The sequence below is a fragment of the Lepisma saccharinum genome, chromosome 14, assembly GCF_977018435.1.
Source record: "Lepisma saccharinum chromosome 14, izLepSacc3.1, whole genome shotgun sequence".
In the NCBI taxonomy this organism is placed as follows: domain Eukaryota; kingdom Metazoa; phylum Arthropoda; class Insecta; order Zygentoma; family Lepismatidae; genus Lepisma; species Lepisma saccharinum.
The window spans coordinates 44,087,694-44,114,183 of NC_139242.1; the positions used below are offsets into that span (position 1 = coordinate 44,087,694).

Here is a 26,490-nt window from a genome sequence, read left to right on the forward strand (position 1 = left end):
CCAATTGGAGGGATTGGAGCACTTCGAGCACTGTATACGATGTATACACTACACTACACAACGTTTACAAAAACTACGTAGCATGGTGGAATTGGGGCTACTGGACCTAAGGACAAAGAGGTAATTGCCCCTGGGCTCCACCTCCTGAGTTTTGGGCCCCTTTGAAGTAAAACATAACAGGTGTGAACAATATGGGAAATTTATCTCAGATCTTATTTCAACCTCATATTGAGGCTTGGGGGCCCTCTTGAAAATATTTGGTGGGAAGTTACATTTTAAAAATCACGTAATATTACTGGTAAAAAAAAGTTATGAATTAGCAAGTTTGTTCGTTTAGGTATTGTGTAACAATAAAGCATTCTACTGGATGCACAACTGTATTACACTACACTACACCACGTTTACAAAAACTACATAGCTATAAAGGTATGAGATGAGAGAAGCTTCCTATCGATTGCCATCTGTGAGCAAGTAACTTAATTCTGCATTTCGGAGAAGACACATATGTCAAGTTTCCCGGGACCCTCTATCTGACTGAGACAATATGCCACTGCTTATTATCGCAGGCGTTATCGTAAGATATGTTACTGGGAACCAAATTTCTCTTTCGTAAACCCAGTTTTTTTTTTTAAATAAGCAAAACTATCTGCTGAATTTCTGGGATTATATAAAATTTCAGGAGTACAGAGAGAGAGAACATAACGGAGCCCCCTGCATTGTGGGGGTGGCCGGTATGCCACTGGGTAGAATAACGGACCAAAGACATACCCAGCTAGGAGCATTCGCTATACACTCTACATAATTGATTTGTTTTATATAAATCCTGAGGTCAAAACCAACAAGTTTAACATATCAAATTAAACAATTTCTGTTTGGACCACTTTGTTCTTCAATGTCTAGATTATTAGTAAATTAATGATAAACATAATTTTAGTAAAAAATATGATTTTTTTAAATCTGTGATTTATTAATTAACGCTTGCTCCTATCGAAAAACTTAAGATAACATTAAACATAGACCACGTCTAAGTTTTCATCTGAAAAAAAATAATTGAAATTGGACCAGTAGTTTCAGAGATATAGCTATTTATTCAAAAGTCAACATCCGCTATCTTGAATTAGCCTCCATTTCTATTAGCTACCACTATGAGATGGCAATCATATTTTTTTGTTATCCTTACCCACCCATATAACTGTCAGATATAGGAAAATTAGTACCCCCAAATTATACCGAATTCTTGGCTGCCCATAGACTAACATGACAGCTCCATCAAGTGGCTCTTCGTCCTGCTGTACATATAATCAATATACACAATAAAATTACTGAAATGATTGTTTCATGATCACAAACATTTGAGGAAGATATCCCACCACTGAATAAATATTCTTAATGTACTGAAATGAAGTACTCACTTATCCAGGAAACTTCTTTTTTTGCCTCCAAAATTAATACAACTTCATAAATAAGCAGTTTTGCAAATAAGTGAGTACTTCATTTCATTATACAGTGCATTCGGAAAGTCACCGCACTCATACTTTCACCTGGATGAGTTGGCAAGCTTGCCAGTAGGGATTGGTATGAGTTTCAAGAACGAGTTTATGTTATGTTTAAAGTACTGCTGCTGTTACAGTTCTCGCTGTGAGACGTATAATCCCAGTTTCTCAACAATGTCTTTTAAGCACATCACCCACTGAGACGCAGCAACAAAAAGCAGCAGATCTTCTGTTGTCTGCTTCTATTGAAATCAAATGGTGTAACGCCCACTACAGGGAAACGTGCAGAACGGAAGCGGGAATTTCTGTGCCAGAAGTGAAAGATGTGTGGAGAAATGGAGAAGTCTATTTCCCAATGATCCAGCATCAGGTAAAATAGCAATGGATGACTTTTAAATTTAGTTTTAATATTCTTGTTGTGTATTTCAATGTGCAGAAAGTGGTTTGCTGTCTTGTCTGTGTTACCGACCTCAGAGATTGCAGTATTACTCACATTCGGTTTACAAATTATTCTTTGTTTATTTCAAGACATATGTAACAAATGTTCATTATGTTACAAGTTCTCATTATGTTACAAGTTCAATAAATTATAAGCAAAAAATTCTCAAACTTTGAGTGCGGGGACTTTTCGAATGCTCTGTATAATTTTCTACCACATAAAAAATATTCTTGATCAGATCACATAGCAATAGCCTACAGAACTTACTTGGCTGTCTTTCTGGCTTAAAGTCACTAGCCATAACAAATGCAATCTGAGCAGATGTTGAAATGTTAAGAACAGCACAGTCGTGACTATCCATACTTGCAAACACAGAACACTGAAGATCACCCAATCCAGCACCTGAAATATATATTTTGATCTCTTTACAATAATTACTTTAGTCTAAACAGAACACAAAACAAATATACATTAACAACAAATATACATTAATAAAGATTCTATCTTATCATCATTATTAAATTTTACTCATTTTGCAACAGTTTTGTTTCAACACAAGTCTATTTTCTATACAGAGATCTAAAGCAATGCAATCAATACAAAGATTAACCTAAATATTATAGGAAGATTCTAAACAAATGTAACTTATTACAATAAGTATGTAAATACTTGATGCTCTATTCTTTCTTCAGTGTTTCAATCTTTCTCAGACATGACAGCTCTATGAAGTGCCTCTTCTTGTACATTTAATCAATATTCATAACAAAATTTCTGAAATGATTTTGTCTTGAGAATAATTAGGAATCTTGCAAACTTTATTAATCTAGTTCTGTGTCACGCTACTTTATGCTGGAATAAAATATGAGGTCTGAACTCAGACTTCTGTGGTAAATTTTTTTCATCTGCTTACTCTAATGTGACTCATATACTGTAAATGTAAAGTGTCAGTGTTACATGTTCCAACCAGCATTTAGTTTCTGGATATAGCACCATACATAAGTACTCCAACCATTTTACAGCTTACTGTATTAAGTACTGCACTAAGAGACAGGACAAAGGGACTAATAGTTCCCATATTCAATTAGGGAGACAGAAAGGAATGTAAAAACTACAGAGAATAACACTTATATGCCACTCAGCAAAGGTGTATGAGAAAATCTTAGAGAAAAGAATAAGGGAAGTAACAGAGCTGAACATGAGAGAGGAACAGTATGTAGAAGAGGAGGCAGATCAACAGTAGATCTGATATTCACCACAAGGCAAATGCAGGAAAGACACTACGAGTATGGAAATGATTTGATTATGGCATTCCTAGATATAGAAAAGGCATATGATAGCAAAGACAGAAAAAGATTTGGAAGGCTCTAGGAGAGAAAGAAGTCAAGGAAGAGATAGTGTGTAGAGTGCAGAGCACATACAAGGCCAACCAGAGCTGTGTGAAGACACCAGTGGGAAGAACAGAGTATAGGTATAAGTAATGGACTAAAACAGGGAAGTGCTCTTTCCCCACTGCTTTTCATAATTACAATGGATGCAATTAACGAAGAGGCGGGGAAGAAGATGGGAGAGGAAGAAATGAAGGCCCTGTTGTTTGCTGATGACTTGGTAATATGGGGGAACAGGGAAGAAGTAGTTCAGAGACAGCTTGATAGTTGGAATGAGGAAATCAGAAGAGCAGGAATGAAATTCAGTGCAGAAAAGAGTGAGGTGCTAATAACAAGAAACAGAGCCAGAAATGAACCAAGAATAAAGATGGACACAGAAGAGTTGACGGTAGTGGAGAGTTTCAAATGTCTAGGAAGCATAATTGAGAGAAGTGGAAGAATAGATGAGGAGCTGGAAGTGGACAAATGGGTGATGGACTATATCAAAGCATTCAAATAAGGTAATATACAACACATACTATGTGCCAATAATTATGTATGGAGCAGAGACTTGGACAATGACAGAGAGACACAGAAGAAAAATACAGGCAGTGGAGATGAAATTTTTAAGGAGTATATTGGGGAAGACTAGAAGGGATAGAATAAGGAATGAGGAGATCCAACAAACAGTGGGGGTGGTGAAGCTTCAGGACAGGATAGATCAGGCACAGATGAGATGGTTCGGATACCAGTAAGACTTACCATGCACAAGAAGTGGGAATAAGGCCAAGGGGGAGACCAAGATGTCGGTGGAAAGAGCAGATAGTGGAGAATGTTAGGAGAAGAGGACAAGATTGGATCACCATGGAAAGAGAGGAGTGGTGGAAGACCAGGAAAAAATAGAGGCTTGACTTGATCCAGCCAGAGGCAGGAAACAGCAAAGGATTATGTATTAAGTACAGACCTTTAAGAAGAAGCTTGATGCAGATTTAATGTTTCAGAATTTGGAATTTGGTTCCACAAAATGACAGATATTAGAAAAGAAGTTTAATGAAAGATGTTATTTTTCAAATTCAATGTCACACAAGTTTGTTAATAATATAGAAGTAGATGAATGGGTCCACGTTCAGATTCTGTAATAAGCTGTGTAAGAGAAGGAGAAAGTCATTTAGAATAGAGCAACTAAGTATTGTAGTTAAGTTTGAAGTTTGGAGAAACTAATTTGCATCCATTAATGTAGCAAAAGTATTAATTTGTGAGAAATTGTTGCCATCGTTAAAAGTTGTGTGCGAAACAATATATGGCACTTACCAACAGGAGTTCCAGATGGTATTCCATGCCACTGCTGTGCCAATGTTCCAGCACTTTCTCCAGACTGCACCACTGTAGGAAGGAAGTCTATCGGAAAATCAGCTTCTCCCAAAATATCAGTGTTCCAGGCACCTTCATCAGTATCAAAATATCCCCAACTGGCAGCATTCTGTACAGACATAATTGGTTTAATCAATCCACAAAGCATAGATACTACAAAGTCCTGTATAGTTCCTGCTTGGTCAAAACGATCCAGTTTGTCTGGCCTGAAACGTTTGATCCAGAAAAGTGTAGCACAACCTTGGCCTGAGCTTACGTGCAAGTGTGACTTTGGTGCAGGAAGGGAACTCAAGAATTCAGATGTGCAGCGTGTGTCCTGCCATGTATACAAATGTGAAACCTTATCTCGAATTATCTCGTATCGATCAGATGACTCTGGCCTTTCCCATGCAGATGTCTTCCATAGAAGAATTCCATGCATTTGTCCACAGATGCCAATGTACACTATGGACCTGAGTTGGTCTTTTGGAAGACGGGATACGCAGTTATGGAGGGCAGAGATAATTTTTGGTACATCTTGTTTGTTGCCTTCTGATCCTAATTCACTTGGAACATTAGCCTGAGTATCTTTGCTCTGGCGGGATATTGCTTGTTTCGTAACTGGATCAACTATGCATACTTTTATTGAAGTTGTCCCAATATCAATACCTAGGAGAAGACCCTTCTCAGACATTGTTTTCTTTTTATTGTGCAGATGAAACAACAGGCACTAGAATCTCTCAAGAGAATAGAGGTTTGAGTTGTATTATAGAAATATTATTGCTTGAAAACCTGCAAAGAAAAGATAGATACACATTTAATTTTTATGATCTAAACACTAAAAAATTTAAAATAAAATTTGAAAATGTTTTAAATTTTTTGTAATATTTTAATATGTTTTCCAAATATGGAAAACAATATGTTGAACTGTTATATGTTTTCTGAACATGAAGAGAATCATGGATCACAAATTAGGCAATAGCATGGTACATCAGACACCAGAAAGTTAGTCAAACAAAGTAAATATTAAAAAAAGGCCTATAATCATGAGGCTCATAATTATAACAACAACAATTAATACACTGAAATTAAATACTCACTTATACACAAAATTGTCTTTTATCAAGTTCTATTACTCTCATTGGCACTCCTCTTCACAGATAAGTTGTGTACTTCATTTCAGTACATTAATTTTCTACAGTGTAATTCTTTCCTCAACATCATAATTACAGTTGGCTACAAAATGTGTTGCATAGAATTCATTTTTACCCTGGACAGAAATCATGAAAAAAAATTATAAATACATGCACAAGAAGGGCATCTTTCACTGAAGGCTCATAAATGTCAATTTTACTTCCTCATTGCACACACTAGGTTGCATACTTGCAGGCTAACAAGATTCTGGCACCACAGCTATTATAATCCTCTGTGGGGTTTGTGTAGTGTTGACAATATGTGCGTGCAATGTCCTTCCACCTCATATCATCTAATCATAGCTCTGATTAGCCAAAAGTGGCAGAAAAGCACAGCAAAATAGCCAATCAAACAACCATCCAGAAGAAGAAGAAAAATGAAAGATGAGGAAATGTTACTCCAATCAAATCCAATAATAAACTAACAGCCTTGGGCTATAATGCAAGGCACTATACAACTTTTTTTAGTTTTAAAAATAGTTTTGTGTTTAAACACCCCAAACAGTTATCAGAAATATATACCACCAGACTCCTTGGTATTCAGCATGATATTTCCTGCACATCTTCCTGGTTTCATATGTTAGAGGCAGTGTGCGAAGTAACGGGGGAAATGCTGGGGATTTCCCCCCCACAAAAATCATTATTCCTGCAAAAGGAATGCTTTTATCCCTCTCAAATAAAATGGAACTAAACACACACAGTATATGCTTAACTATGTAACAAACAATTGAAAAATCATTCGTTGATTGATTGATTGATTTGGTGTTTTAAGTCCGCTTTATGCACAATAAGGCTAATTGGGACTGGGCCTACAGTTTAATGGGATCCAAAACACTATGTTCCTCCACCTGGGACCCCTTGATTACAAGGCAATGACGCTACCACTGCACCATCGGGGAGGCCCCGAAAAATCATTTGTGTCCATAACAGCCCAATCATCAAATATTTCTATCGCAAAGTATGTAGCCTTGTGGATTAAAAAATGACATCATTCTGCAACAGAACAACTTGCCGAGCCCAGACAACAGCAGGATGTTTTCCCCTTAAGTTTTCATGACATAGTGCTGATATTTTACATGTATTAAAGTGTTCACAAGAAATTTGTAGGAAGGATAAATGACCATCAAGTTTGAACTTGCCACATAGAAATTTAGTCAGGAAATAGTTTAGTTTACTGACTGGTAACATATACAAATTTTCATAACCCCCATAAAAGAAAACTCCCACCACCCGAAGATGAAATCACAAATACGCCACTGAGTGGGCATCCCCCCCCCCCAAAGCAAAAAGCTTAATTCGCACAGTGATTAGAGGGTTGCTAAATTTTCAAATTCATGACGAATGTTTTGTAATGTTGCATTCCAAATGTTATTAACACTAAGTAGAAAGCACAGAGAATAAATCAGGAGCTACTGAAATGTGTTCCAAAGGAAATTTTAATGTTTATTATGCTGACTGTAACAGAGAGCAATTTGTTAACTCTATCTTGCACTCATTGAACAACTTCCTGGAATGACAATTCATCACGACATTGCCGTACATGGAAGAACATAATTTTGCTTATTGTGTAGGAAGACAGCAGCTATGGCTAAGCATAACAGGCAGTACAGAACTATCATGAGTTGCCGTGATCCTGTGGGAAGGGTGTCAGACTGCCATGCGAGTGACCCTGGTTCGATTCAAATGATGAGTGATCTCGTGTAGGGATTATCTCTCCCATCCATATCCTTGATTAAGCAATCCTGACAATGGCTCAGTCTTGCAAAATGGGTATCTGGCAGCAATTCCTGAAGGGGGAAGGGAGCTTTTTTTGTATGATGGACGACTTTCACTAGGTGCTTAAGAGTAGGAGGGAAGACTTACAAATTTCTGAAATAAATGTGAATTTGTATTTGAATTTGAAGAATGTGTGTTTTTAAGTTGTAGTATTTATGCAATAATATTCATTCTCTCCTGAAAAGCATGTTGTGGAAGTAGTCATCCTTATAAATCTTAGCTGATGATGTTGTGTTTTCAGGTTTTAAATTGTTACACGTACGTAAGATGAATAAAGTGTACCCTTAACCTTAAATAAATTTATTTCTGTGACTTGCAAGAAGATGGTTTAGTGACCAGGAGCAAGAAATATGTCAAATGCAGCAGACAATATTGCAGGAATGTAGGGATGAAGTTAAAAATACAACAGAGAGTAAGTTGGTCAAATTCCTTTTTAGGTGTTCCAAATGTAAGTTCGATTTCTCCACAGTCAACAATTTTTTAAAATATGAAAAAACTGTTTCTGACATGCATTTTTTTAAAATTATATTTCTGTGGTCTTGATTTCCCTTCGTCCTCGGTTAAGTACTTTAAAAAATTATATATTTTTGTCGAGTGTTTTTTTTTTTTGCTGCTGTTTGTGAATTTTTAAGGAAAAAAAGAATTGAAAGGAGAAAAAAGTTGTCCAGGATAGGAGTTTCTTTTACTTAGGCAGGTGAAACTGGGATCAAATATCTCCGTTATTTGTTATCCTAATGCTGGAATGACTTTTATACGAGGGGCATCCGGAAAGTAGTACCCATTTTTGATTAAAAAAAGAACTAACAAATATTTTTTGACAAAACTTTGTAATTGTTAACAACAAACTTTAAACTACTTCTCTACATAATCACCATGTACATTTAAGCATTTGTCACCCTTTCTTTCAGTTCCTCATCCAGTGCTGGACCATTTGGTATGGACTGACTCCATATGCATTCTGGACAAAATCTCTGGTCTTAGTACCATTTCTGTGAGCTAAAAGTGCATAAACATCATAGTAATGCCTCTCCCGCATATTCAACATTTCTAACAATATTATGTGTACTCATATTAGTGGTAATTTGTGAGTATTTTATGGCCATTTGTCAAAAATATAACTGTGTGCCAGTGGAAGAATGATTCATACATTGAATACTGAAAGCTGTGATATTTTTATTATGAACAATATTACCTTTCTGATTTCTTAATATTATGTTGAACATGTATTGATTATGCTGTGTAACAATTTCCATCATGGTAAAACATGGGACTCACTATCAAACAATGACCCGAAGTGGAGTGTTTCTTCGTCTCAAAATATAATACTTTCTTTAAAGAATTTTCTACTTTCTGAGCAAGTAATAGTGGTAACACAGTCATTTTCTGATGGACTGCCCTCCTCCTTCCTCTCTAGCAATACCTAAACCATCACAATATTCCATATAGTTTTGTGCATGTGGTGAGTTTTTCATCCACTCAATTTTTTAAAAGCATCAAATTTTCAAAAAATTGTAACTTTCAACATATTTGTTGGACAAGTCTAATATTATGTATTTGTCATTTTGGACCAAGTATCTATCAGTAAAAAAAATGGAAGCAAATCCATGACTATGAAGCAACTTTTTGTCTTTCAATTGGGTGATTTCACATGGAATGAGCTACTAGTAAATGCTTGAGAATAATGGAAACGATTGAAGAAGGAAGATCGAAGATTGGATAAACTAATTAGCACAGTGAAAATCTTCACTAACTGTTGATTACTGGGGAAATTATGATTTGAAAAGTAGCATAAGCAAGCATTTGTCCTTTGCAGCGACCAGTCATTCTTGGTTTACTGTTATCTCGGGCACAGAGTTCATGCTTCAAAGGCGGTTTCAGGCATGAGACCAGATATTGTTATCAGGTGTTGGAAGCATTTCTGGACATTGTTTTAATGCTATCAATGAAAGCATTTAGGGCTGTTTTATTAATGCTAAGAGCCCTAAATCTGACTTGCCTAACCAGCAATGAAAGCATTTACGAACATAATATTCCTTTGCACCTCATGCAAGTGAAGTAGATGGCAGCAACAGTCAGTATGCAGGATGACAGTAAACAATAGCTGCTCACTAAGTATCATGTAGCATACAGAAGGGGAAAAGCATTCTCCAAACAGCATGCAGTATGTAATCACTAAGACTCTGAAGTATGTGTTAACATGAATAAATAGAAAACAAACCATGCAAAAAATGCATTTCTAAAATTAATAATTTGGCATTAAACAATTAGAACTTGGGCCGGTAAAAATGTCATAGCCGGAAAACAGATTTCCTCAAATTTACAGGAGAAAGTACTTATGGGATTGAGTTTCTGTGGAATTTCGGAAGGTCATAGAAGTGTTTTCTCGCATATTTCAATGTATTTGGCTGCTAATTCATGTATTTTTCTATAATAATGTCCATCCGATGCACGAAAGCTGTTGCTTGCATTTCCATCCATGTACTTGAACCGGATGTTGTGAGCATCTGATGACATAATCCCCGGTAAGTGTTCCCAAACACACAGTTTTTTCACTATATTGCCCAAACCTAAAGCAACCTAACCTTACTGTGATGGTGTGTGGGGGCTATAGTGAATGGTTTTTAGGGCTATTCGTGGATGGTTACACGATCCAGAATGGTTTTTGGGGCTATGGGGGAATGGTTTTTGCGTTTATTTCTTTCACTATATTGCCCAACCTAAAGCAACCTAACCTTACCGTGATGGTGCGTGGGGCTATCGTGAATGGTTTTGGGGGCTATTCGTGGATGGTTATATGATCCAGAATGGTTTTTGGGGCTATGTGTGAATGGTTTTTGGGGCTATTCATGGATGGTCATACGATCCCGAATGGTTTTTGGGGCTATGCAGGAATTTTTCTGTTAAGAAGGTTGAAACACTGCTTTGCCGTTTGAAAGACAGCATATCGACAATGCTAGTCAAGATTTGCCTGCCATTTTGCATGTTCAGGAAGCGATAAAAGAACGAACAATAATTACTCGATATGTCGACAATAGATACAATTTCATTAAAAAAGTGAAATCCCTTGTTAAACAATCTTTCGCAATGCAGAATAGGTAAGTACGAATGTCAACAATTACAGAATAAACGACTTACAGACATTTCCCGTCTTTGATAGTTTTACCCTTCGGCCAAAGAAAGTGCAACAACAAAATGTTTCACAATAGCAGCACTAGTCCATTACCTATGTAACAAAGAATGACCACTGCGCAGTGCTGGATCTACAAGCCACAAAACCCCGCAGTGCAGGGGGAGCCCTGAGACAAGTAAGCCTTTAGGGGACTCTCACCCATTGGCATAGTAGAGGGTTCTTATATGCGTATGTAAAAAATAAACGTAGTTACTCATGGGTACAGAAACAAATAGAATATATACAGGTAAATGTAAAGTTAAAGTTCCCTGTGCATAAATAGCACCATGCCAAAAGGCACATTTATGGTATGTGGTCCCCTCATTTTTTCAATATTGGCCATCTTGGAGGTGATGTGATCAGCACCATGCTGCAGCTGCCCTTACCCTCCCCCCGGTACCATTTGATTTGAGGCTGGGTGGGCCCTAGAGCCGCTATATGCGGGGGACAAAGCCAGAAAAACTCAGACCTCAGATCACCCACTTTGATTTCCCACGTGGCAGTCAGACTAGAATCAAATCAAGCTAGAATTTCACAAGAAATGCAGTGGTGAAGGTTTTCCTTAACCTATCTTTAATCAGGAAAAATTTAAGACTGGATGATTGTAAAAAATGTATCATTTTTCAGGTGTGAGAAAACAGTGTCATATGTATATCACATCACCCCCTCCCTTCCAAATTTTGAGTTGAATTCAATATGGCGGCCACCAATATGGCGGACGTCCGCTTGGAACACACCCCCTAAGCCTAACCTGTTTATATCCTGACAAATTGTACCCAGAATAACTCCTTTACTTTTTATAGGGGGTGTTAGGGGACTTTTGAATCACCCTCTATGCCCTTATACAGTGCTCGAAAAATTTTCTTCATAGCTAGGTGCCAGCTCTGAAAATCGGGCGCCAGGAAACTACCTACTAGCAATTGTGCATACTACAATGTGTTTCAAAAGTCACACAACCCAAACTTGCTATCACTGGGTTAATAAATTTGTTAGCACGTATCCAAATAAAAGCAATTACATTATTTTAAAAAATATTGTTAATTTGCTGATAACATCTGAGAATTGATTTTCAACAATATATACCAACGTAGAAATTTTCAGCGAAAAATGCAGGTTCGACCAGGACTCGAACACGGGTCTCTGATATACCGTGCCATTGCTCTAACCACTGAGCTACTGAGCCTGCCTGATTTTTCGCTGTCTCTGTTTTACATGCGTGGAATCTTCTCTACCAGTCCTACAGCAAAAGGATCTGTTGCCTTTGAAATACAGTAGACTTCGACGTTGCCTGGTTCCTCCCAGCGTAGAGATGTTAATTATTGAAGATCAGGCACACAGAAAATGTACTATGTAGAAATTTTAAGCGAAAAATGCATTAACATCTCTACGCTGGGAAGAACCAGGCAATGTCGAAGTCTACTGTGTTTGAAAGGTAACAGATCCCGTTGTGGTAGGACTGGCAGAGACGATTCCACACAGGTAAAACAGCGACAGCGAGAAATCAGGCGAGGCCAGGCCGGCTCAGTGGTTAGAGAAATCGTACGGTGTGCCAGAGACCCATGTTCGAGTCCTGGTCGAGCCTCCATTTTTCACTGAAAATTTCTACGTAGTACATCTCCTGTGTGCGCCTAATCTTCAATAATAATACCAACTCTCAACAATTTGTGTGATCATTTGTTGGTGTTTGACTAGACGTAAAACAGTTGCTTTGTGAGGTACAGCAAAAGCAGGGGATTTTTTTTTGAAAACCTCTTGCACATGAGTGTAAGAATGAGTAGTAAAATACTCTTCAGCAATGCACACGCGCTGCTCCAAAGAATATGCCATGCTGAATCAATTAAAAGAACAGGCATAGTAGCGTCGAAGGTGAGCGAAGAGAATTCATTGTAACCAGAGGTAGACTAGGATTTCCAATTTCGGCACAAAATCTTGGTTTATGATTTTTCATGTAAATGTATAGTCAATACTTAGGGATATGTGGCGTGAGTCTGTTGACAATATTTCGACCTGCTAGCATTGCCATATAGTATGTCCCAAAAATGGCACTTTTTCACTCAACCCATAAAATCGCCAATAAAAAATCCATCAAATGTTGCACATGACCAATATTGGTCGCAAATGACAGATTGACATGGCATCAGTCATCAGACATCTAATTATGACCCTTCGATAATTTCTTATGTATTTTTTTCATTCAAAAGTGCATTTCTGGAAAAAAATTTAATGCTGCTTTCCGCCAGTTATTAATTTATCTAAATTTTCTGTATGGAGAAAACTGATAATTTTAAGCATTGAACAATATCTCAATGGATGAGACTTTATAATGCAGATTCCTGGTGTAAATATCTCTTACGGTTTTCATGATATTCATTTTCAAAGTTTTGGTTGTGCAAAGAAGCTGAGCATCACTGTATTCAAAACATCGCTAAATCATTCGAGAAAACAGGAAATGGGGTGTTGGGGGACAAAGAGTAAGAAATTATTACTGCCTCTCTGGGATGTTCACAACATTGATTTAAAAAAATAATAATTTGCTAACTTGCGCTGTACTGCAATTTGAACTTCGAATCATCAATATTACAGAATAAGATCAGGCTGAAATTTTAGTCGCCATGGCGACCTGGTGACCGGGATTTTTCGAGCCCTGCCCTTATATGTGACTTTGTCAACATGAGATCAAGAATTACACACATACATTACATATGTATATACCTATGTATGTGTGTGTGTTAAGGTAGGTAGGTAGTTAATATTTTGCAGGGAGGCCCAAGATTTGTAGATCCGGCAGTGGTCCTGCGTAATACATGTCTACAAGAATGTGACAAAAAAATTGTCCTGTGAGATTGAAGGATGCAGTAAGTAATCACTATGCCTCTAAAATATTAAAGTGTGTGTCTGTGTAGCGAATTCACATAATGTAGAACAGGCACATGGACAATGACAAGAATAGCATCCAGCAATCGGAAGTTGGGCTGGGGAAGGTGGAGGAGGAGGAGGGGTATAAATACATGATGTTGATCTATCCTTCCTTCTTCTTCGTGTCCCTATCGTGCTATTGCGATTTTGGACATATGTACTGTAGGAATGTATCTGTCACAGATAACATCCTGAGCGACATCAACCTCTTCCTCCTATTTATAGAAATAAATAGGTTCTTTGCATTTGTTAGCACTCAAAACCACACTAACACCACATATGGCTGCCCCACACCAAAGCACAAGGTGAACCTTTTATACTTGTGACAAAGCACTGAACACTGGTATCCCACCTATGGTAGGTTTTTTTATTATTATTGTGGTTGTTGTGATATATGTGTATCAGGAGGAGTATGCATGTGGGTTTGTAAAAAGGTGAGCAAGACATTGTTAGGTGTGAGCAAAGAGCAATGTTTAAAAGAGTATTCTACATCTCCTGGCATATCCATAGAGGATTTAAAAGAGTATTCTACATCTCCTGGCATATCCATAGAGGATCCACATTATATGTATTGATGGATCGGAAATTAGTGAAATGATAGAAGTAGGGAATGGGACCTGACAATTGCGTAATCCTCGGTATAGAATTGATTGTTGGTATTGAAATTCAGAACACTGAAAGAAGAAGTTATTAGTGTCTTGGTGTTTTGCCCCACAAATACATTGTGTTTTGGGTATTATGTTCAGACGAGCTAGATGAGAATTAGTACGGACATTACCTGTCCTTAAGACTATATCATGGAAAGGCCTTTTCCGAATTCGTCTTCCTTCTGCCGATAGAGCGCACACAGCGTTTACACCACCAGATGTTTTGTCCAGGCCCGCTTTGCGAGGCCCCTCAAGAACACGCCTCCTCTGGCAGTTAGTGATTAACAGGCCATAAAACCCTTGTCATTTCTTTTCTCAGACATGTCCTAGGTTTCGCTGTTCGGGTCGATTGGCATCTTCATTGCCAAAGCTGATCTTACCATTTCGTGTCAAAATTCCAGACGATAATATAGAGTCCTCCAGCAACAATATGTGGCTTGTAACATACATAATTGTGGAAGCTTCTCTTCAACAAATAAGGAGTCCCAGTAGTCTATTATTTGACCTCCGGGGCGAGGTAGTTACCACAGCGCGCTACGACAGCAGGGGTCCCGGGTTCGAATCCCCGAGTAAGACATGGATGTTTATGTTCTGAATGTGAATGTTAAAAAATATGGAACTGAGTAAATACTGATATATGAGAAAATCTGAGAAAATATGACATTGGACTGCCACGTAGTAAACCCAGGTTCGATTCTCAGTGTGAATGATTTCAAGCGGAAAATTTTCCAACATTATCCTTGCATAAAACCGACTCTGTGAATGTATTTGATCTATTTTTATAAAACTTTTCCTGATACGCAATATATGCACTAATTTAATCAAACTTGCATATTTTAATTAATATTAGGTCTATAGCAAAATATGGTCATTTAATACCATGTGGTCCAAAAAGATAATAATTGAGAAAATGGTCAACTTTTTCTATTTACATATATTTTTGTTGTTGTAACCCCTATGCGAGGGTAGTATTTTCCTACACATGACTTAGTTTAAAAATTGCGGCCATGTTTGACTTATGATTTGCGGCATTTTTAGCCTTTGTAGACAGTTGCGGTAATTAAGATAACTCATCTAAGAAAAATGATAGCTTGGGTAAAAAACATTGTTTTCAGTACATTTCAAGATATATTGTATGTTTCGTGTATTTTTTTCAACATATTGATTTTTGACCAAAATTCAAAGTTTAGGATATTTTTGTTAGGGAAGTTATGTAATATCAGAGTATTTCGGTTGAATTACTGTTATAGCTCTTTGATCGTTTCTTGATTCTCTTTTTCAAAATTTTGAGCCCAGATGTCTCCGATTGGGGAGTTAAAAAAATTTATATTTACAGCGTAAAGATTGCTCTATGACAGGTACCTGTGAAACAAAATTTCCAGATTGATATTTCATGGATAACAAACCTACAACAGGGGAGGGATTGGTCAAAAACAGGCATTTTACATTATTATTTACAAAGAAATGTTTGCTTTTTAATAATCATGTAATTAGAATTATTGTATTTATTAATTACATCATGCTAATGGCGTAATAAGTCCGTTAGTAGTGTTACAAATTAAATTTTCCTTTTTCTTTATCCCATGAGTTATGAAGAACTTCATCCCGGCTCGACAAATGTCACAAGGTCTTTCAAACTAAAAAATAGACTGCTTTATGCCAATTTTAAGTCAGATTACGTATCAGTAAGCAGTTTTTTACCTGTTTAGACCACTACTTCAACTGCGACATTTGTCCGAATGGGAATTTTACCAATTCTGGCCTATGTTAACTTATTTTTTATAGAATTACAACAAAATGGGTTGCTTTGATATTTTATTGTAATTTTGAAAAATCCAATTATGTATAAAAAGATGTTTTGTTACTATAATTAACTACTTGTATTTTAAAGAAATTGTTAAAGCTACCCACCTGCATTATGCAATGTGTTTTGAAGGCATATTGGTGGGTGAGTGGTGGTGGCTCTTTACATATTCACAGTCTCGGTGATTTATAGAGGCGATGCAAATCATCTCTATGCTCCCACGTAGTTATATAGTAGAGTCCCTTGTACGTAGATGCACCTCATGCAGTGGGAGAGCCCACTTTCCTCACCCTCTTCTCTGGGAATCGAACAGCAGTCAAGTTCTCATATCGACTGTCTTTATCCTCCCAAAAATAATTTCCGAAATAAATTATGACCGATTTTGAATCAGGTGCAACACAAACAACATTTGGAGATATTGAATTGGTTGAATCGGTAGAGAAAACTCGATTTGCATGTTGTAAACTTATATTGGCTCCTGAGCGTTCATTTATATAAATACAACCCCCCCCCCCAATTTTTTATAATTCTCTAGGCATTGAATGAATAATGGAGGTTAGTATATTGAATCTTTCACCCGAAATTCATTATAAAATTTTAAAATTAATTCTTAATGATTTATTGATTTGGTGTTTTAAGTCCACTTTATGCACAGTAAGGCTAATTGGGTTTGGGCCAGGCATGGAACCTGGGATCCCTTGATTACAAGGCGACGACGCTACCACTGCGCCATCGAGGATGCTCAATTTTTAATGGTGATGTAATTAAAATTATTAATATTACAAAAGCCTCCCCGCTATTTATTCCATCCTGTTTAATGATTACGACATATTGTTGTTTCAATTTAGCATGAAGAAGGGTTCGAACAGATGTACCAGCCAGTTTAAATCGGCGTTATCTTCCAACATTTCGAGCACATACATAGTAACAACATCTCATCCCTGAAGGTGAGAGCAATGTATACGATGGAAGCTAACGGCGATTTGACCTGGCTGGTAACCCAAGAAGCCCTGTTCGATTGACGTCGCCAGGAAAGCTACAACTCCTATGTAGAAGGGTGGAAATGCAAACGAGTTGGATGAGATAATTGAGGAAATTAATGAATGATAAGTCTGATGAGATGGAGGCCAAAAAAAATATGTACATAAGAAGATAAAGTGCCTACTGGCAAGAGCTAAATAGAATAAGATATTAGATGGAAAATACAAAAATTGATTTAGTAATAATTAGAGGTTACTGTAAGCGTAAAAAATTGATGTATGAAAAAATATGTTTAATAAGTTATGATTTAAGGTGCAGATTTATAGGCAATTTTTTCTATCTATCTATGATATGTTTTGTCACTGCTGTGTACCTACTAACTATTCACACTGTGCTTCAAAAGCTGCTTACTTTTAGGGATACTTCATATTGAAGCAACATGCGACAAGTGTGTCTTAGTAACTGGCTCTAAACGCAATCAACCATTCAGCTTGTGTTGTCTGTTGCTTGTGTGTCCCTCGGACTGAGTTCTTTTTCATACCGTGCATCGTGTCACCCTGGCCAGTTGATCGGGCATCCACAGTGAATATTTTGCTTTAGAAGGCATGAAATATCTGTGTCACTTGATTGAACGCAGGCTTGTGTGACATGTTATCCTACAGCTGTGTGAAACGTTGCTGTTGATTGGATTGTTCTCTAGAGGTATGTGTCGCTTGTCACTTCGGTCTGCAGCTACATTTAGAAACGTTGCTGTTGACTGGCTCGTTCCCAAGTGGCACGGAACATTCATATCAAGCAACAAGAGCCTATTCAGTTTAAAGCAAAACATGCACGAACAACAAACAGAGTCGACATGATACACGATATTGATAGAAAGTCCCAATCTGAGCGACATGCGACACGAGTAGCTTCTTTCAGTCATGAAAAAGCTATGAAGATGTAATTGAATTCATTGTCACTCACCCTCTCAGGGAGAACTCGCACCGAAGCGACATGCAACACATGTCGCTTGGGAATGAGCCAATCAGCAGCAACGTTTCACACCGTATCGACATGACAGGCCGCACATGCCTACGCTCGATTGGTGAAATTCTCAAGCAACATGTGTCGCCGATCACTTGTCGTTCCGGTCTGTTTTCTCCCTCCCATCACGATTAATGTATTCACATAATATCCAAAGTAAGATATTAATGAAACTAGAATTAAAAAATTTGCAAGATGTTGGTTCCATTATTATAACATAACATTACATAGAGTATAACTGAATGTGCAGTTAATTATTTTTAAAATTTAAATATCTACCTTCAGCATAGTTGTCTTACCTCTTTATGAAATAGATCGGTGTTCTCTAAATGTGAATGTATTGCCCAAGCGAGTTCTTTGTATAGAGACAAATTGTATTTTTAAAATGCATTGAAGTTAATGTGACTATAATTGAAATTATATTCAGAGATCGAGACGAAAACGAGAGCGCGTTTACATAACTTGGGACAAGAACAAGATTTACACTTCCTTTCGCTGTAATTTCTGTAGGGCCTCCCAAGGCACGTATCTAGAAATACACCAAACCAAGTGTGTCAGGAATAATAATAATATGTTGTTTAAGTTAAAATTATATTATCATCACATAAATAGGTAAAAAGATCGAATAACAGCACGTATTCATTATCTAGCTTGCCTGTAAATAAGATCGGCATAATTTGCATAAAAACAAGTGCCCTGGCAAATAAATTCATTTCAAATTGATGAATTGAATATTTATTGAATAAAAGAGAATGTTAGATCCGGTTAGCGAAAAGTAAAGTTCCTGATTAATATTTTATGCATATTGTTATAAATAGTAGCGTGCAAGCATAAATCTTTGGTACTGTCCTTCTAAGACCCCTAATTCCAATCTTTCTTCCAATAAGTTGAAAGAGTGGGCCTCCCCGATTGCGCAGTGGTATCGTTGTTGCCTTGTAATCAAGGGGTCCCGGGTTGGATACCTAGTGGAGGCAAGTAGTGGTTCGGATCTCACTTTAAACTGTAAGTCCAGTCCCGATTAGCCTTTCTGTGCAAAAAGTGGACTTAAAAACAACAAATCAATCAATAAGTTCAAAGGAATTTATAACTATCGATTATGTAATAAATGCTACACAAGTGTATTTTCATTATTTAATTTTTGCACTTGGTAAGTCTTTCTTGAGGAGGGGTTCGGACCCCTCCCCAAATAAGCCCTTGAGTTTCCTCGATGCAATTAGTAGTAATTATCTCACCTTGTATTCAAGGGGTCTCACGTTCGATCCCCGGTAGAACTACACAGTGGTCTGGATCCCACTTTATCCTGTACGCCCAGTCCCGATTACCCTATTTAAGCATGTAATTGACTTAAAACAAACTTTAATTTTGCTATAATTTATGTAAGATTCAATTGGGACAGTCTCTGTATTAATGTATTTATCCTTTTGGAAAATAGAAATAAGACAAATGAAACACAATGAAAAAACAGCCGGGTGAAGGAAATCAACTTTGGATTTTCCGAAATGGTCGGAGCACGGTCAAAAGCCACCCCCAAGGGAAAAGACAATTCCAAGGGTAGAAGAAGAAGTAATCGAAGCCACGCCCACTGTAGTAAAACCTGGTCAGAGTCATCTATCGGCAGACGGCTGAACTTGTAGGACTTGAAGATAACCCCGCCAGCCCCGCTATGGCTCGAATAAAGCCATTCTCAAAGGTGTTTGAAAATGCATATCAATGTTTGCAATGGCGTATTGTCACAATGGGCCTCTCAATTTGTAACGATTTCTTGCAAGTAAAATTAGCAAAAATCTTACAACTTCCAACTTCGTTGAAAAAAATAAATGCTCCGCTCAAAATTACGTGATGTATAATCGCTCATGATTTAATTCTCATGAGTTACGACAGATGGCTCCTATAATCACTCTCCAGTTATCGAATCGTAAAACCACGCCCCCTAAATCAACCGAAGGCGAGAGCGGCAGACATGTGCAGGTAGAGGCAACAGTTGTGTATTGCGTTTGGTTCCATCGACTACTTTTTGATTCGCTGCAGAATGCATCATCGGCAACAAAACTTTTTTATTTCGCAGGGATTGCGCAACGCATTTTTGAAAACTTTATTGGGAATACGTTCTCCTCCCTTTGGATACTTTGTATAAATAATTGTTTGTGAATATCCTTGTAAAGACTGTTACACTCCCTTCTCATAATCACTACCCCCATTTAGATTTTGTGACGTATGCCGAGGTGCACATAATTTAGATCCAGGACTCTCGGAAATTGTTTGTAACAAAAGGGGCCCAGTTTACCCAAAAGATAAAAGCACCCGGCAACTTGAACGTTACAAATTTGAAAAAAACAAAAATCAGTTTACTCAGGAATGTCACGTGCCACTTCCGATGACACAATGAAAATCACAAGGAAGAAATGTTCCCGAAAGCGACGATAGATGGCAGCACGCCATATAGAAGAGCAGAGCTCATTGTACAAACTAGGAGCGGAGAAGAGCGATTATATATATTATAGTAAATGAAAAATATATAAAGGAAGAGTATAAAAATTATAGGAGTAAATAAAATGTTGTATTTAGCAAATTAAGATAATTAAGAACGTGCTCATATATGAAACAATTAGGAAAGTTATTAAGTGAGCAAATGAATTCAGAAATGTATCTCTTTTTGATTCTCTGGCGAGGAGAACGTCGCCATGTTTTGGTTGCTTTTCCCCGGTGGCGCTGTTGTCAAATTAGACGCCCCGAAGCACTTTACGGTTGCGCTCTTTATTAGTCACACTGGGCCATCGGCAGCGCTTGTTATTAGCGATCCTGGTTATTTCCTTTGGTTGTTGTTTTAGGAGGAGGCGCTATTGTCAGATTAGACGCTCCTAAAAATGCTCTATAGCTTTGGTTCAATTCTCTACAAGGAATGCAGCACAATGATTTGTCTATATTATTGAGAAGAGATATGGTAAAGAGAAATATTTGCGATAAATGAGAGAAATGAGACTTTTTCCAGTGGCAAAGAAGAATAGAAGAAATAAGAATTTGCTGTGGAAAGATACAAATAGAAGAATTTATCAAGAATATAAGAATATCTCATCGGAATATAGAAGATAATAAGAATTGCTGCTGAAAGAAGAAATAAGAATTGATATGAATAGAGGAAATAAGAAACAGCGATGAATAAAAGTGGATGACTATCTTTTGTAAATAGAAGAAAGAGATTGTCATAAAAGGTAGAAGAAAGAAAAAGAAGATTATCCTTTTACCAAAGAAAAGAAGTGGAAATTGAAGAAAGAAGAAGCCATTCATATATTTTGTCATAGAAGAAATTGACGAAAGAAGAAGAAGCCTTTATTTCCTATAGAAGAAATTGATGAAAGAAGAACGAGCCTTTCCATATTTTATCATAGAAGAAATTGATGAAAGAAGAAGCTTTCCTATTACCATAGAGTAGATTGATAAAAGAAGAAGAAGCCTTTTCCCAAATTAGAAGGAAGAATAGAAGAAGAAGCCTTTTCCCCAAAATTGTGAGAAGAAAAGAAGAAGAAGATTTCCTTCCGATTATACGTATATATGTATATACAAGCTTCGCTATATATTTTCTCTGTATTTTGTAAAGTTCTCAGAATATAGATCCGCATTTAACTACATCCTCTTGGCTATAAAACGCTTTCTTATTTGGAATTCTCAAATAAAGAACCTATCCCCCTGAGATTAAGATATCTGTAGCCGTGGTATAAATTTATTTTAAGAAGTGCACTAGAGGGACGTTGCAGGAAGGATGCAAGAAAGCCTTGCAAGGTTTAAATTTTACAGTAACTTAGAATCGGGCTCTATACACCGATCCAAAAACTTAGATATTTGACAGCTAATATCTTTTGAAATATGGAAGTGATAAAAAAATTTCAATATTCACTGTTAAGATTCATCCTTTCTAATCAATTCACCACAAAGCCCATTCAAATGTCTCAAATAATTTTCGAGTAAAAGTGTACTGAATGAAGGTCTGTTTTTCCGCTGCCCATGATATGGCCTCTTAAGCGAATGATGAATGTGAGGACCACTCGTGGGAGGTTATATGCATAAAACCAGGGTCTTGTGCATGTGACATCAGCCACCCATTTGTATGTGTGGTTGACAGTTCTTCACACCAGCTGTGCAGAGTGTGTAATTTCTTTTTGACTCTCGGTAGCAAATCCGTGTATGAAAGATGTATGACAGTAATGTTCTCTAATCGGGTGGCTTGTTTAGCATAATCATCTGCTCGCTGATTACCCGTATTGACATGGTGAGCCCTAACATAAGTAAATTGTATCTCTATATTGTGATGTATAGCCTGTTGAACATGTTTGATTATAAGCTGTACATACATAGATTGTTTGCATAGCAGAGGATATGGGGTAGTTATGGCTTCTAGTACACTCTGTGCATCTGTAAGAATTCGTATGTGAGAAAAATTGTGTTCTATTCCGAATCCTATAGCCCGGAATATGGCATAACATTCTGCTGTGAATATTGATGTTTCAATTGTGTCACGTGCCAGTTTTGATGACACAATGAAAGTTGCAAGGAGGAATGGTTTCTCAGAATCGACGAGAGATGGCAGCACGCTATATGAAGAGGAGCAGAGCCAATTGTAGAAACTAGGAGCGGAAAAGAGCGATTATATATATTATAGTAAATTGAGAAATATATAAAAGAAGAGTTCAAATACTATAAAAGAAATAAATAGAATATTGTATATAGTAAATTAACATAATTAAGAATATGGCCACATATGAAATGTTTAGGAAAGTTATTAAGTAAGCGCAGAAATCTATCTCTTTTTATTTTTCTGACGAGAAGAACATCGTCAGTGTTTTGGTTGTTTGTCCCCGGTGGCGCTGTTGTCAAATTAGATGCCCCGAAGCACTTTTCGGTTGCGCTCTTTATTAGTCGCACTGGGCCATTGGTAGCACTTGTTATTAGCGATCCTGGTTATTCCCCTTTGGTCGTTATATAGGAGGTGGCGCTAGTGTCAGTTTAGTCGACCCTACTCCTTTCTACAAGTATAGCTTGTATTGTTTTGCCAAAGAAGCAGGGAAAGCGAGCGCATAAATAAGATTACGTTTTTAAAAAAGAAAGATAATAAATTAAAAGAAGAAAAGAAGAAGAAGCCTTTTCCATATCAAAGAAGAAGAAGCCTTTTTGATAATAAAAGAAGAAGCCTTTTTGATAATAAAAGAAAAAGCCTTTTCCATATTAAAAGAAGAAGAAGCCTTACGATAATCAAAGAAGAAGAAGCCTTGTTGATAATCAAAGAAGAAGAAGCCTTTTCCATATTAAAAGAAGAAGAAGCCTTACGATAATCAAAGGAGAAGAAGCCTTTTCGATTATATATATATATATATTTTCTCTGTATTTTGTATAGTTCTCAGAATATAGATCCGCATTTAACTATATCCTCTTGGCTATAAAACGCTTTCTTATTTGGAATTCTCAAATAAAGAACCTATCCCCCTGAGATTAAGATATCTGTAGCCGTGGTAAATAACATTTAAGTACGTACCCACAAGGGGCGTAGCATTAGTGGCGACCAAGGTTCCGGCTAGCAGAATTGTGAAAAAGAAAGCAAAGAAAGAAAAAGCCAAAATGGAGGAAGAAAATAAATTTGAGGAAAAAAACGGAGAAACTATAATGAAGGAAATGGAAGACAGAAAGGAAATATTAAACTGCTGTGGAAAAGAGGGAAATAAGGAAGAAACTATCCTATGCAGCTCATGCAAAGAAATGAAACATTGGCTATGTGAGAACATAAGAAGAGAAAACTACATAGGAATAAGTGAAAGAGGAGATTACGTATGCAAAAATTGCAAAGAAGAAAGGATAAATGAAAAAGAAGAGAAGCAAAGGGAAAAAGAAGAAGAGAAAATGAAGGAAAAACCAAAGAAGACAGAAGAGGTGAACATGATAGAAATGTTCCAGAAGTTATCGATGCAGATAGAAGAAAGTAGCAGAGAAGCAAAAGAGAATAATAGAGAATTAAAAACACAGATGGAAGAGAATAGCAGAGAAGCAAAAGAGAATAATAGAGAATTAAAAACACAGATGGAAGAAAATAGCAGAAGATTGGAAAGAAAACTCGAAGAAAAGATAGTAGAGAATTAAAAGAAAAGTTAGAGGAAAGTAATGAAAAGATGGAAGAAAGGCTCGAGTAAAACAGTAGGAAATTTTGAAGCCTCGAGATCCGAAACCCATGAGATGTTCTTGAGATTGAATGAAACGTGTGAAGGAAATAGAAAGTCTTTGGAAAGCAAAATAGAGGAAACAATGCTGTTGATCAAGAGCACGAGTTTAGAAATGAATAGAAGAAGCGAGGATGAGGTTTCAGAGATTAGAGAAGAAAATGAACGAATAAATGAGAGCCCGGAAAGGAAAACAGGGGAAAGCGATTCTCAGATAGAAGTGGCTGTTTCAAGAACAGAAGAAAATGATAGCAAGACAGAAGTAGATGTTTCCAGAATAGCAGAAAACAAAAAAGAGATAGAAGAAGCGAAGGTCCTGATAGAAGATAGAAGTTGGAATATGAAAGAAGAAAGGCCAATGTCGAGCATGACAGCAAGATAGAAGAAGTAGCTATAAAGTTAAGAGAAGAAAACACTCAGGAACTTAAAGAGATCCATGTCGAAATGAAGATGAAAGAAGAAAGTTCCGGTGACGAGTCTCTGACGGAGGAAGAAAAGAAGCATACACATAACCGAAGATATAAACAAAGAAGGAAGAAAAGTAAAATGAGATTTAGATATATTCACGTAAAGACATGGAAGAAGAAGAGAAAGAAAAATAGAAAAGAACCTGAAGAAAGTTAATAATATGCTAAAAAGCGTCGACATAGATAAAATGGATTTTGAAGCTACTTCGCCAAAGAGAAGGAAGAAGAGACGGAAAAGACAAGGAGAGCATGCATCTTATGAAGATGTAGAACATAAGAAGAAATCTTGGCAGAAACCAGATTGGAAGAATATAGAAATGAAAGTAATTTCTTTACTGGAAGAAAGTTGGAAGAGGAGGAAGAAGGATCTTGAGAAGAATAGAAAAGAAAATAGAAGAAAGAAAAGAAAAGGAGGAAGAAGAGAAAAAGAGAAACAAGATAATGACAAGCAACGAGTATTTGAAAGAATCGGAAGAAACAAAAAAAACTGACTAGTGCAAAGTAAGGAGATGTTATGATTTATATAGAATGGCAAGCGTTTCTAGAATTATTAAAGTTGTATGAAAAGTTCTAGTTCACCAGAAGAAAAATTCGTGGAATTATTAATGATATATTTGAAAGGAAGAAAATTTTAGTTCTTTAATGTTAGTTCCTGTAAAAAGATATATAATACCCATCGTTGGAGGAAAATCAAATTCAGCAAATGATATCTTAGGAAATAATAATATGTGCTAATTTATATCACCACTCAATCTAACAATGAGACCGATAGTGGAAGATCAAACCTGTAAAAGGAAAGATGCCAAAGAAAGTAATATGGAAAATGGAAGTAAACTTTTCAATTGTACAAACAGAAGAGAAAGAAGATAGAACAGTTAGGCACAGAAGGAAGTTAATTATGAAGAAAACTCTCAGGAAAAAGGAGAAGACAATATGAAATAAGATCGAATAGTATCAGTAAAATAAATTCTTTGTAAGCTTAGATGATTAAAAGTCATCGTGTATTTAGAAAAGTGCAAATGAAATGGGTTGTAATCACAGAAGATGAAGAAAATTCGGTGGTATTCCGAGAATTGGGTTGTAATCCCAGAAGTTAAAAAAGAATCTGTTGTATTCCGAGAATTGGGTTGTAATCCCAGAAAATAAATATATTCAGATACATGCTGATATGAAATTCAGGCTGATGTGAAGAATTATTGTAGCTGATGGAAACACTTAGATGGTCAACTTAGAAAAGAGAGAGAGAGTTCTTTGAAACGGATAAATCTGAGCTAACTGATAATCTGTAGAGAGATTGCTGAAAGAAGAAAAGTGAAACGAAAATTACTTTTTTTGGCAGGACATCGTCAGGTAAAAATTATCTTGGAGATATTAGACGAGTCGATTTGCAGGAGGTGAACTATTGAAAAATTATATTTTGTATTTAAAAATAACTTGAGAGGTCACGAATATTTCTGGAACATGGTGATAAGATATCTAGAAACGAAAATAGAAAAAAGAGAGAAATAGAGAGATGAGGAAAAATGCTGCATGCCAGGAGATATAATTGCACAGAGAAAGTGAAAAGGAATGTAAGCAGTAAAAATGAGAGCCAATGAGAAGAGTCAAACGAGATGTAGAGAAAGTGGAAAAATCTATTTCCAAAAGATTCTTCCAATAGAGAAATTT

The 26,490-nt window shown here is 36.7% G+C and overlaps 1 protein-coding gene across 1 annotated transcript in view; it reads right to left on the reverse strand.

Annotated features, from left to right (window-relative positions):
• Positions 1–26,490, reverse strand: part of LOC145998828 (sedoheptulokinase-like) — a 51,855-nt gene that overhangs the window by 16,819 nt on the left and 8,546 nt on the right. Inside the window, exons 2-3 of the mRNA XM_083135485.1 lie at positions 4,608–5,438; positions 2,200–2,334 (exon numbers count right to left, since the gene is read on the reverse strand). Coding sequence (XP_082991611.1) covers positions 2,200–2,334; positions 4,608–5,340 — 868 coding nt within the window. The 5' untranslated portion in view covers positions 5,341–5,438. The remainder of the gene's footprint in view (positions 1–2,199; positions 2,335–4,607; positions 5,439–26,490) is intronic.